This window comes from Psammomys obesus, unplaced genomic scaffold (assembly GCF_907164565.1).
Source record: "Psammomys obesus unplaced genomic scaffold, mPsaObe1.curated_primary_1811, whole genome shotgun sequence".
Lineage (NCBI taxonomy): Eukaryota > Metazoa > Chordata > Mammalia > Rodentia > Muridae > Psammomys > Psammomys obesus.
Window position 1 is genome coordinate 51,051,676 of NW_026585895.1, and position 12,975 is coordinate 51,064,650.

General features: G+C 52.4%; 1 protein-coding gene across 2 annotated transcripts; it reads left to right on the plus strand.

Annotated features, from left to right (window-relative positions):
* Positions 1-3,789: 3,789 nt before the first annotated feature.
* On the plus strand, positions 3,790-12,960 carry Prrt1b (proline rich transmembrane protein 1B). 2 transcript variants are annotated; one of them, XM_055600904.1, is made up of 4 exons: positions 3,790-3,871; positions 8,090-8,535; positions 9,153-9,296; positions 10,416-12,960. In XM_055600904.1, exons 1-4 carry the CDS (start codon positions 3,862-3,864, stop codon positions 10,563-10,565), a joined length of 750 nt encoding a protein of 249 aa, XP_055456879.1. In that variant the 5' UTR covers positions 3,790-3,861; the 3' UTR covers positions 10,566-12,960. The 2 variants fall into 2 exon arrangements, with proteins under 2 accessions (XP_055456879.1, XP_055456878.1); XM_055600903.1 differs by lacking the exon at positions 10,416-12,960 and having other exon boundaries at positions 9,153-9,815.
* Positions 12,961-12,975: the final 15 nt, after the last annotated feature.

Below are 12,975 nucleotides of genomic sequence, written 5' to 3' on the forward strand. Positions count from 1 at the left end.
CACACACACACACACACACACACACACACACACACACACACACACACACACCGGAGTGGGGGGAGAGAGAGAAAGAAAGAGAGAGGCTGTCATCTTCTTCCCCGATCCTCTCTCTGCTCCTCCGTGATATGGTTGGGTAGAGGAAGTTTTGGTTTCTTTAAAAACCCAGTTATGTCTTTGTGTTAACCCCACATGTGGGATATGGAGCTGTTTTTAGTGTATTCATAGCTGAGAGCAGCCTCATGTGTCTCTGAGAGGGGTGTGATCTTTGCAGCTACAGATTAATTCTAAAGACCCTGAGAGGGTAAAAATACACAGAGAGGAGAAGAGGGAGGCTTTGAGGGAAGGGTCGGAGAAAGAAGGCTGCTGCTGCTCCCCGTGCTGTGGCTCGGGCATTCTTCTCGCTGTGTTTGCTGTCTCTGGTCTGCTGGACTGCTAGGTCCTCTGACGACCCCAACCAGCCCGGAGTAGCCTAAGAGAACTCCGCCTCCTCTCCTGGCTAACCTTTCTCTCCTACCTAGCAGTAGGGTGTTGGAAGGTATTAGGAGGGATAAGGATGGGAAGGGAAGTATGCCGGAGCCCGCCGGCAGAGTCAAAAGGTTCTTGAGTTGGGAGTGAGGATTAACATTAATAAACCAACGTACAACACATGGGACCTTTCCGAGAGGCTCTAGCAGAGCCTAGACGAGTTGCTTTATTTCAGACTGCTGTTAAGCCGGAGCAAAAGCACCTCAGCACAATGAGTTAAATTCACAAGGAAGTGAAACAAGAGGGGCAATTTTGACAAGGCATCCCACCTGCTGTCTCAAACAAAAGGAGATAGACTCAGAAATTCATCACTGACTCCAGTGAAGGCCAAGGTGAAAGCAGTCTTTCCGCTGAGATCTAAATATCAAAGCAGCTGGTAGACCAGCGGCTCCCAACAGAGGTTGAGGCATAAGAAACCAATAAATTAGATTTAAAAAATAGCGCCTACACACTTGGGTGTTTTGGTCTCCATGCTTTCTGGGCTATGTGTGATCTGGATCTCTTGGTCATCCTGGCACCTTTTCCATGCCTACAGAGGGGTTGTCCCTACACTTTCCCCCCTCTTAGCTTGCTTTCCAGTTTGGGTGATGTTTCTTCTGGAGGCAGAAAGGACTGTTGTTGGGGCTTGGTCTGGTGCTGTGTACTCTAATGCTAATTACTGGCCCCTAAGATTTGGTTACAGCCTAGATGAGTGCATTCTCACGTACACCAAGCAATGCTGTGTAACTCTGCCCTCTCCCCAATTATCCCCATTGGCTAATAAAGTTGCTGTAGCTAAAAGTTGCTAAGTAGCTTAGAGGTTTGATGTCTAGCTCCAGCACTTTACATCAAAGCCTCTGTGTCAAGTATTTTGGGAGCTAGCAGGGTTTAGGAAAACTGTTGCTTTATTAATTATATGTTACAGAGTATGTAGATGTGTTTGCATCTGCTTGTGTGTCCAGGTGCCTGTTGAGGCTGGAAGAGGCCTTGGAGCTGAGATTCAGGCAGTGTGAACCATCTGATGTGGGGACTGGGAACTGAACGCCAGTCCTATGCAAGTACACGCCTTTAAGCACTGAGCTATCTTTTCAGCTCAACCTTCAACCTTTTCCCAGCAGCTTTTGTTTATTTGTTTTGTGTTTTTCCAGTCAGGGTTTGTTTCTCTCTGTAGCCTTGGCTGTCCTGGACTGGCTTTGTAGACCAGGCTGACCTTGAACTCACAGACGTCTGCCTGCCTCTGCCTCGTGAGTGCTGGGATTAAAGCCATGCACCACCACCGCCTAGCATGTGAGAGACGAAAAGATTAAAAATCGGTGGCTATTATTTTAAAGTTTAAGGCCTGAACTAAGGCTAGCTGGGTGGAGACTTGTCCAGTAATGCCCTGAGGGAAGGAACTAACCTTACTGTATTCTTTCCCTACCCACTAGAGATACAGTTGCCAAGAAACTGGCCCATCTCTCTAGGGAGGTGCACCAGATCATTAATGGTTTGGGAACCTTCCTATAGCCAATCAATTTAAAATGCAGCGTCTTGACCAATAGATGCTTGCCAGGCAGGAATTGACCCTGCCTTGGGCATGCTGGGAGGGACCAGAATCTTTAAATCACCCAACTAACCTGAGCACGGGGCTCTTGGCTTTCACTGCTTTGGCGATGGGGGTTGTGAGCCCGAGCTGCAGCTTGTAATGATTTGTAATAAAAAGATCCTTATGTGTTTTGCAACGGACTCGGCTCCTGGTGGTGGTCTTTTGGGGTATTGAGATTCGGGCACAACACATGCATTCTAATATCTTGATGACCAGAGGTCCCCTGGGAAAAGCTTATGTTTATGACAGTTTCTTTGTTTGCAGCAGTTTTCTTTTCCTTTTAATACTCACCAGCCCAACTTCAACCATTCCATAAAAAAGCCAAACTCCCTTTTGTGGGGGCTGCTTTCCATTCTCTCACAGATAGCGTGGTAGTTTGGACCTCAGGAAAGCTTCATTCTTTGGCCTTATCGCAGCTTTGCTGGTCTCACTTTCCTGTAAACCTTAGACCGATAAGTTCTACAAGTTGCCTGTGTCATGGTGTCTCTTCATAGCAATAGAAAAGTAACTAAGACATTGTATTTGTGTGTATGCATGTGAGTGCAGTGTCTTTAGAGGTCAGAAGAGGGCGTCAGATCCCTGGAATTGAAGTTACTGTTGGTTGTGAGCTGCCATATGTGGGTGCTGAGAACCAAACTCAGGTTCTCCATCAGAACAGCAAATGCTTTTAACCACTGAGCTATCTCTCCACTCTCTCCCATTTATCTATCTATCTATCTATCTATCTATCTATCTATCTATCTATCTATCTATCTATCATTTTTTGAGACAGGGTTCTCTGCCTAGCAGAACTCAGATCTGCCTGCCTCTGACTCCTGAGTGCTGATATTAAAGGCTCTTGCCACTCCTATTACCTCCCCCCCCCCCTTTATTTTTAACATCTATTTTTAGTCTAGGGGCTTCTAGTTCTTATGGATGAGTTGGACTTGAACTGTATGCTTAGTTCACAGTTTATGGGGAGAATTCATGTCCCTTTCCAGAGGCTCTGCTGAATCAAGGCCACTTTCTTTGTAAACTTGTATAAGCCAATATCCCAGCATGGTCAAGGCCAATATGCAACTCAGCCATGGCCAAAGCTGGTCAGTTGCGCCTTCTTTATTCCAAGGCCTTTTCCTCCTCGTCTGGGAGCTCAGCTGCGAATACACCCTGCATGGTGAGTGCAGTATTGTTCCGGTGGCTGGGTTGGGCCTGTTGGAGATTCTTTGGACTGGGGCGTTTCAGGGAAGGTGGGACACACGTTGTCCTAAATCTCAGCTCTTACATAAAATCTACACCCCTGGCTTCTGTGGGGTAGGGGGCGGGAAGCTGATGAAAACAACAACAACAACAACAAAACTAGCTTTATTATCCTGCCTTTGGGTCACAGGTATACCCAGCTTCGCTTCCCTGGCAGCCCGGGTCTCCACCTCTCCTCAGTCTCTCATCCCTGTGGGAATTGCCCTGCCTCCTTCCTACCCCATTGTCTTAAAGGCTCCCTGCAGGACACCCAGGCCCTGCAACTCTGCCAAGGAATCGATCAAGGCTCCACAGAGCGGATCCTGCCCTCGGGGTCTGCCGTGGCGCTAACTGTCCCAGAGACAGGAGGTCGCAGGGTAGGTGCAAGCGCCAGGGAGCGAGGGAGCGACGTGTTGACACAGCCGTGGACAAACAAGGCGGTCAATTATTAACCTGCCGTGCGGCGGGCACCAGGAAACCCGAGCCGGCGCCGTCCACCGAGTGGGGCGGACCCAGGATCCAGGCCCAGAGCCGCATAGCCGCGGGATCGTGCCATGGAGGCAGGTGAGGAGCGCGGGGCGCAGAGCTGACTGAGGGTGTAGACGGGAGCGAGGCGACCTTGGGGCCGGGGCACACTCGCACTCAGAGTCGGAGCCGAGGTCGTGTACAAGAGGCTGCGGGGTGGGGAGTTCAGGATCTCCCGCCCTTTCTCGCATCGCTGCGGGGCAGCTGGGGAGGGACCAGGAGTCCAGGCAGCAGCAGGTGGCTCTGCATTTCCCGCCCGGAATCTCCTCGCTGTATCCAGTGTTTGCTGGCTTTGTTAACCACGCGGGACCAAGCTGAGGTCTCCCAAGCAGGGTGACCCAGTAAGGAGGCAGGGTGGGAGGAGAGAAACCTCGCAGGCTGGACCAGAGACTGCAGGCTGGGTCGGTAGGCGTGGCTGCTCCGTGGTAGAGCCCCATCAAGGCCAGATATCCCAGCAGGGGACCCCTGGTGTGTGTGTGGGGGGGGATTACAAAACTGGGTACCGGTTCCCCCGCTCAGGGCTGAGTCCCAGGCTCGAGGGGGCTTGGGGTGGTGCCAGGACCTGCAGGGCAGCATCTGGATGCCCGCCGTGCCCCTTACATCCCCTGCACCCACTGCAGAGGATGTTAGGGTGACAAGAAGAATTCCTCTCTGCCCCACCCCCTTCTTGAACACCCCAGGCCTTGGAACAGCCCCTTTCCCTCCCTTGTCTCAGCTGGACTGTTGCCCGCAGGCTCGGGTGTCGAAAACTTGAGAACCTGAGGCCACGGAGCCGGCGCAGCCAGCGGGTTTCTTTACTCCGAGGTCCCTATCTAGGTGCCATCAAGCCTGGTATTTGCGCTGGCAGGATCCAGGGAAGCTGCGGTTTTTGTTATGATAACTGGACAGGCTCCTTCTGCAGTGGCTCGGTGAAGTGCTTGCTGAGCCCCGATTCCCTAGCTTATGTAGAAAGGCTCCTGAAGACCTAGGGAGGACCCGAGTCCAGGGCCAGGCACCTGCTTCCCGTCATCTTTGTAACACTGCGTTGCCATTATCTGTCCTTATTATTTATTTATTATCTATTTATTTTTTTGGTTTTTTTGAGACGGGGTTTCTCTGTGTAGCCTTGGCTGCCTTGGAACTCACTCTATAGACCAGGCTGGCCTCGAACTCCCAGTGATCTACCTGCCTCTGTCTCCCAAGTGCTGGGATTAAAGGTGTGTGCCACTGTGGTGGTGAAAGAGGCCTAGAGGGGTCGGTTCCAGGTCCCAAGCCCACACCTGCCCTCAGGCCTCACCCGAGCAGCGGCTTCTGCGACTGACAGGCTGTGTCCAGGAGTTGTCCAGGAGGAGGTTCTGGCTTATTGGCAGTGACGGTGGAAGAATTTCCCCACAAAGGTGTGGGGTGGGGTGGAGGGTAGGGAGGAGCTCCAGTGTGCCAGTCTTGAGCATGTGTGAGAGTCTCTGTGTGTGTCTGTGTGTGTCTATGTGTGTGTGTGTGTATCTCTGTATATACATAGGTGTGAACTGGAGGGTCCAGAGTGGGCAGAGGCCAGTCGGGACTTCAGGCATATTTAGCATTTTCTGCTTTATTCCCCTGAGAAGGGGTTTCCCTCCCTGCCCAGGGCTCCGAAAGTCTCAGCCATGCTCCTGTCTCCATCCGACACAGCACGGGGGGGGTCCCTGGTACACAGCCCCACTCCCCACTGACTCCTGCATTTTTGTAGGGTCTGAACCTAGGTCCTAGCTCCTGCTCAGCAAGTGCTTTTACCTACCGAGTCATCCCCCTCCTCCCAAGCCCTGTGCAGGTGACTTCAAAACAACACAAAACCAAACCTTTCCTTCCCTTTCCTCTCTTCCACCCCCCCATCCAGTATTGAAGATTGAATCCAGGACCCTACGAATGCCAGACACTCTGCCACAAAGCTATATCCTAGCCTTTAACAAGCTTTCTTAATGTTTTAACTCTGAGATATTGTCCAAACAAACCAGACCAAACATAGGTAAAATGTGTGTTGTAATCTCTTTAAATATCAGACACTTTCAAGACCCCATCATGCCAGGATGCAGGCTGATCTCTGAGTTTGAGGTCTACCTAGTGAACATCATGCCAGCTGGGGCTACATAGTGAGAACTTGTCTCAATAAATAAAGAAATTAATTCAGATATTTTAAAATTTAGTTTAAAATTGTGATGTGGTTCTTTCTTTGTTTATCTTTATTTTATGTGCATTAGTGTGAAGGTGTCAGATCCTTTGGAATGGGCATTACAGGCAGTTGTGAGCTGCCATGTGGGTGCTGGGAATTGAACCTGAGTCCTTTAGAAGAGCAGAAAGTGCTCTTAATCAGTGAGCCATCTCTCCAGCCCTGACTTGGTTCTTTTTAAAATACGACTTTCTACTGGATTTATTTCAGTAGTGTGTTTCTCTTTACCGTGTGGTTAAAATGGATGCTTTTTCTTATAATTCCAGTAAATGGATATCAGAGTTGGCATGTGTTAGTTTTTCTTTACATTTATGTATTTATGTATTAATTTATTTATTGGTTTTTCAAGACAGGGTTTCTCTGTATTAACTCTCCTGGCTGTCCTGGAACTTGCTCTTTAGATTAGGCTGGCTTCGAACTCACAAGAGATCAATCTGCCTCTGCCTCCCGAGTGCTGGGATTAAAGGCATGCATCACCACTTTCTGGCTTTATTTATGTATTTCTTTTTGTTGGTTCTCCTCCTCCTCTTCTCCATGTTTACTCTGTGTGTGTGTGTGTGTGTGTGTGTGTGTGTGTGTGTGTGTACGGTAGCGCAAGAATGCACACACACAAGCACTGGAATGCCACAGTGCACAGTGGAAGTCATATGACAACCTGCGGTCTTTTCTCTTCTGCTGCGTGGGTCCTGGGGATTGAACTCATCAGCCCTAGCGACATGCTCTTTGCCATTCTGAGCCATCCAGCTGGCCTTTCTTCTTGGTTTTGAGACAGGGTCTCAAGCTGTAGCTTCGGCTGGTCCTGAACTTGAAGCAATCCTTCCGCTTCAGTCCCCTGAATGCTGGGCTTGCGGGGCTTGTTCATACTGCAGATTAGCCGGTTGTGCCCTGGGTGCTGGGGCTGTCAGTGTTGTAATTCCCTGGCTGGAGCGATGGGCTCCATACTCAGTGTGGCCGGCGCTGGCTCACACTCGCGGCTGGTTTGCTCTGCGTTGCTGCCCATGTTCAGCTCTGTCTCGGTGCCCCCCCCCCCCCCCCCCCGCCGCTTCTCAGGGCTGCACCCCGTACATGCGGAGCAGAGACAGCCAAGGGCCAAGAATCAGATGGCAGCCCAGCTCACATGGGGTGCACGGGGAGTTCGGAACCTCCCTTCCAGTCTTCCTGCAAGGCCCTTCTTTATCCCGGGCTGGGCAGCGCGCTCAGCAGGTTTACCTCAGTTCTCCCCCACATCCCTGCTGCGGCCAGGGCTGGGGCTCCGGACCCTGAGACAGCTGGAGGCAAGGAATCTAACCGATGCCTCACTTTCAGTGACCCAGGTGTTTTGTTTTGTTTTTTAGTGTGGCTGGGGCTTAAGAGACCGCTCGGGGTTAAGTACACTTGCTGCTCTTGCAGAAGACCTGGGTTCAATTCCTCGGACCCACGTGGGGCTGTCAATCATCTGTAACTCCAGCTCCACGGATCCTAACGCCCCCTTCTGGCCTCTACAGAACGCATGCGTATGACGCCCAGGCACAAATGCGCAAAACACTTCACGCACATAAAATGTTTTTTAGAAAGGGTGGTTAAAGCACATAGAATAAACTTTTCCATCATGAACTTTTTGTCCCTTGTTTTTTTTTTTTTTTTTTCTCGAGAGGGGAGGCCATAGGTCAGCCCCAGGCATCATCCTTCTGGACCTGCCTGCTCTGTTTTTGTGTCTCCCGCTGGCTGTTAGATCATTAAGCTAAGGTGGCTGGCCACTGGGTCCCAGGCCGCTGGGATGGCAAACTTGTGTCACGATGCCAGGGTTTCTATGTAGGTTTCAGGGCTTGAACTCAGGCTTTCATGGTTGCACAGCAGGCACAGCACCCGTGAATGAATCTCACCGGCGCTGGATTAGCCCACTGCTGAGAGTCCAAGAGTCCGCATCAGCAAGTCCTGTGCCCTGCGCTGTGAGCCTCAGCTTCCTTCACGTCCGGAAGTTCTTGGTCACCCGAGACGGGCCTCTGTGCCACTGAGCGCCCTCTCAGCTCTAGTGATTCAAAGGGGAATCTGCGCTCAACAGCAGCCGGACCTCACAGCCCCACCTTTCTCCCCAGGTTCCGACGCCAAGGGGGGCGACAGCCCCGCAGGCCCGGAGGACTCCCCAGCCGCCGCCGACCCGCGCAGCCCCGCGCAGCCGTCGCTCCCGCAGCTCCCCCGCCGCCCGCAGCTGCTGGACGAAGATGCGGGGTCGGAGGAGGACCGGGCCGCTGCCGCAGAGGGCGATGAGCTGGCCCGGGGAGACCCAGAACCCCCATCCGCGCCGGGCGAGGCGGGGCCCGGGCCCAAGGCCACCGGCGGCACGGTGCCGCCCATCGGCTTCGTGGGTGAGCCCCCGCCCTACGCGCCGCCGGACCCCAAGGCGGTGGCGCTGCTCTATCCGCCCTTCCCCCAGGTGCCCGTGCTGTTCCAGCCTGCGCCCGGGCCTGCAGCGCTCTACCCGCCGCCGCCCGGCCCGCTCTTCCCACCTGCGGCTGGAGGAGCCTCCTTCCCCTTCCCCGCGGTAAGCACAGCGCTCAGGCCTGCAGGAGGCGGAGACCAGTGACAATCTAACAGGGTTCCTAAAGACGAAAAGGAGATGTCCAGGAAGGACACTGGGCACAAGCTGAGGGGTGGCCAAGCCAGGTTTCTGGGAATGATGGGTTTGTTTTGGTGGTCAGAGGAGTACGGAAGATGACATCAATGTCGAAGGCCTCAAGGGGGTTGACCGCCTAATCGAAAGAAAAAATAATTAAAAAAAACAAAACCAAAAAACTTTATTTTTTATTTTTTTAAAGACAAGGCTTCATGTAGCTCAGGCTGGCCTGGAACTCACTGCCTTATCCTGCTGCCTCCACCTGCTAAGTGCTGGTTCGAAAGTGGTCCAAGCCTTTAATCCCAGCACAGGCAGAGGCCAAGCTAAGTCTGCATGGAAAGACCCTGTTGACAAAATGAGGGCCCCAAGGGTTGCAAGCGGAGGAGCGGTGGAGGCTGCCCCTCCCGCCTTCGCAGCTCCAGCTTTGGGCTGGACAGTGTGTGCGGCAGAGTTGTGGGGACCCCTGGGGCAGGAGGTGGGTGTGAGGAGGTGAAGGGGATCAGGCTCCTTTCCCTGGCTCCTCATGGAAGTGATTCTGCCCCCAGTATGGCGGCCCCGTGGCTGGTGCCCCCGCCCCCATGCAAGTGGAACACAGGCCTCTGCCCAAGGACTTCATGATGGAGTCGGTGCTGGTGACCCTGTTCTGTTGCCTGCTCACAGGGCTTATTGCCATCGTCTACTCCCACGAGGTAGGTGACCAGGAGGGACACAGCAGTGACCCAGCCTCTGTCCCAGCTGTGCCCCTGTGGGCACTGGTAGGGGTCCCACCCAGCAGCCAGCAGCCTGGTAGGACCCAGGAACAAGCCCTATTGTGGAGCCTGGCCTTTCTTGTCTACTTTCTTCACCTGCGACCTTCACTTCTAAGGATCTGTCCTGGCAATTTCTAATACAAACAAACAAACAAACAAACAAACGTATAAATGATGGATGAGGCCCAAGGTGTTGCCCATTGCTGTGGTATTTCAGCAGCCTCTAGTCTACATATCCATCCCTCTGCCCTAACTGCCTCTTGGTCTATAGACCATCTGCCTCCCCCCACCCTTATCTTGCTTGCATGCATCTATTCATCTGTTAATCCACCTCTCCACCCTCCCTCCCACTATGATATATCACTCCATCAACTCTGTTACCCTCTCGCCATCTATTACCTCATCTGCTCATCTTCTCCTTTTTGTTTACTCATCTTCCAGTCTCTACGGAGCTGCTCTCTCTCTGTTCACTCATTCATTTGCATGACTATCTATATCCATCCACCCTCTATCTCACTAGCATCCCTCCTCCCTCCTCCCTCTTTCCTCCCTGTTCCCTCTATTACTGTCCACATGCCTGGACATGTGGGGTCAGGCCTGGGGGACTCATTGATGAAGATGCTGTGATGTTCTGACTGATGGAAGGCGAGCCTGGCCTTGCTGGGAAGTGAGAGGAGGTCTCAGGCCCAAGGTCAGCACTAGCTAGGACTTAGGGGAGCAAGCAGCTCAGAGGTAGGACTGTGGATTTTGGCTTTGCCATCAGCTGTTTGGCCCAGGGAGGCCATTTAAGTTTGCTGAGCTTTCATTTCATCATCAGCAAAGTGGAGTATAATGAGCCCCATTTGGGAGCTGCCGTGAGGTGGCATGAGAGGAGCTTGAGGGCATTCCTCAGTGCTAGAGGGACCACTGCCATTACTTCTGCACCTTTGTAAGCCATGGACCCACTTCCTGACCTTCTCAGGCAGCATGGGCCTGACCTTGAAGGTGTGCTGGTGGGGTCTCGGGTGGGTAGAGGGGAACTGTTGTTGGTATATCCCACCCTGGCCTATCTTGTTGCAGACTCGAGCAGCCCTGGGCAGGGGTGACCTGGCACAGGCAGAGGCAGCCTCAAGGAAGGCCCGTTCACTCGTGCTCTTCAGCCTGCTCTTCGGAGTGTTCGTGTCTACCAGCTGGGTCATCTATGTGGTAGTGGCCCTCTACCTCCCCTGAGGCCCAGGACTCACAGGCCAGGCTGCCCTTTCTGTGGAGCCTGGTCCCCACTGTAGCCAGCTGTCCCTCACACAGGGCGAAGGGGAGGTGGGCTCAGAAGCCTTGTTTATGGGTGGCCTACTGAGGCCTTGGGTGGGAAAGGTATGAGGGACACAGGCCCATACAGCCTGCAGGTTTTCCTGGGATGCCTGCCTTCATCGTTATTCCTGGAGACCACAGATTAAAACTGTCTATGTCTTCAGAGCCTCTGGAAGGACATGGCTACCTCCAGCCCAGCTCAGGGATCCGGCTCTGGTCAGTATGGACTCTCTCCCAGAGTTCCGGCCTGGTCTTGCACCCTTGCTCACACTGGGAGAGATCAGGGCTACTATGTCGGTCAACAAAGTGGCAGAACTTCCTGTGTACTTCAGAGGACACGGCTACTTTCTGTCTTCCTTTTGTGTGCAGTTGAATCCCCAGGTCTGTCTCCCGCCTTTCTCCGGCTGTCTGATGCTCACACTTCACCCTCATTTCTTGAGATCCACTTTTCTGTAAATGTCTCTCTTCTCTTGTCTGCTCTGGCTTCTGTTGGCCATCTGCTGAGGCCTTTGGTTTCTGTCTCTTCCTGCCCCAGTTTCATGATCATTCTCTTTTCAGTTGTCATCCCAAATAGGTCAACTGAGGGGTAGAGGATGTGCCTCAGCTCATGCACAAAGGCCCATGTTCCTTCCATTCCCAGCACTACAAAAATGGGGTGTGGTGGTGCACATCTGTAATCCCAGAACTTGAGCAGAAGGAACAAAAGTTCAAGGTCATCCTTGACTACACTGAAAGATGGGGGCAAGGCTGGGCTATATGATACTGTCTAAAAACTCGACAAGCAAAAGGGTCCCCAGCTGGGTCCCCAGTGAGGAAAGACTGTCCTGACTGGAGTGCTCTCAGATCAGGCCACCTCAGGCGGTATGAGACACCTGCACAGGATTACACAGCTGTTCCCCCACCCGTGCCCTGGGGCTCGGCCCAGCTGGCTGAGGGAAAGACTGTCGTCACAGAGTCCCACCTGTGAGGAGTGTGCAAGGGTGCATGTAAGGCACACTGAGCCCGTGCAGGCCGGCCTCTCCTTTCGGCCCTGCTGCCTGAAGCCACAGCCTCTGCCAGTACGGACACAGAAGCCCAGCCTCCTCTAGGGGTAAAGAAAGTCAGCAGTGAGCAGCAGGGGCATCCAGGACACAGGGCTGTCCTGGCACCTGACCTTCAAAATGCAAGACAGCTGCAGCAAAGAGGAAAAGATTTTGGGGGGGCTGGCAAATGCCTCAAAAGTACCTCATTGAACCCACCAGCTATCTACACCATCCTTACACTCCTTTAAGTCATGGGAGCTGGGCAATGGTGGTGCAGAGGCAGGTGGATCCCTGTGAGTTCAAAGCTAGCCTGTTCTACAGAGTTAGTTTCAGGACAGTCAAGGCTACACAGAGAAACCCTGTATCAGACAAACAAACAAACAATTACTCTGGAAGGTGTCTAGGAGGCTCCTTTGGAGGTGCTGAGTCCCCCAGGGGGTTTCGTTAAATTGCAGTGGAGCCCGTAATGGCAGCCTGAAGATCTGCATGATTAATGAGCTTCTTGCCTCTTCTGCTTCTGCTGCTGCTTCCAGACACCGTGGGTGGTGATTAATAAAACTGTTGAGAGTACCTGTACGGGGATCTTACCATAAAAGCTCCAGTGTCTGCTGTGTGATGCTGCTGTAAGGTTGGGGCTGATACAAAAAACAAGAAAGTGGAGGCTGGAGTGTGAGAAGCCGAGGAGGTGGAAATCAGTACAGTGTACAGTGAGTAGTCAGCAGTCAGAGTGGGCACAGCTCAGCGCTGTGTATGGATGAACAGTCAGCAGTCAGAGTGAGGGACGGCTCAGCACTAGGAAGAGTCAGCAGGTCACGTGAGGGGATGGCTCAGCACCATCAAGTTAAAAGGTAAAGGAGTTTGCCACCAAGGCCACCATGTTGGGCAAAAATGAATCTTTAAAAAAAAAAAAAAAGAAGCCAGGTAGTAATGGCGCACACTTGTAATCCCAGCACTAGGGAGGCAGAGGCAGGCCAATCTCTGTAATTTCTTGGTCTGTGAGTGAGTTTCAGGACAGCCAAGGATACACAGAAAAAAACCCTGTCTTGAAAAAACAAAGAAAAAAAGTGCAGCACAATTGAAGATGACACTGAATGTTAGGGTCCGGACTCTAACTCATACCCACACTCAAACACACGTGCTTGCGCACACAACTGAGATTTTTAGCAGTAATTGCTTCATACCAGTGAATAGCTGAGGGTCAGATGACTGTTCTGGGAGTCTCAGTGTACCACTCCATCTCACAACTGATATCTTTACAACACTAGCTAATCAAGTATCTCATTTTATGTGTAAAGGTCCCCCCCCCCCCC

Coding starts and splice junctions, on each gene's coding strand:
- Prrt1b (XM_055600903.1), top strand. Junction 8,536..9,152: donor CCTCCTTCCCCTTCCCCGCG/GTAAGCACAGCG, acceptor TTCTGCCCCCAG/TATGGCGGCCCCGTGGCTGG.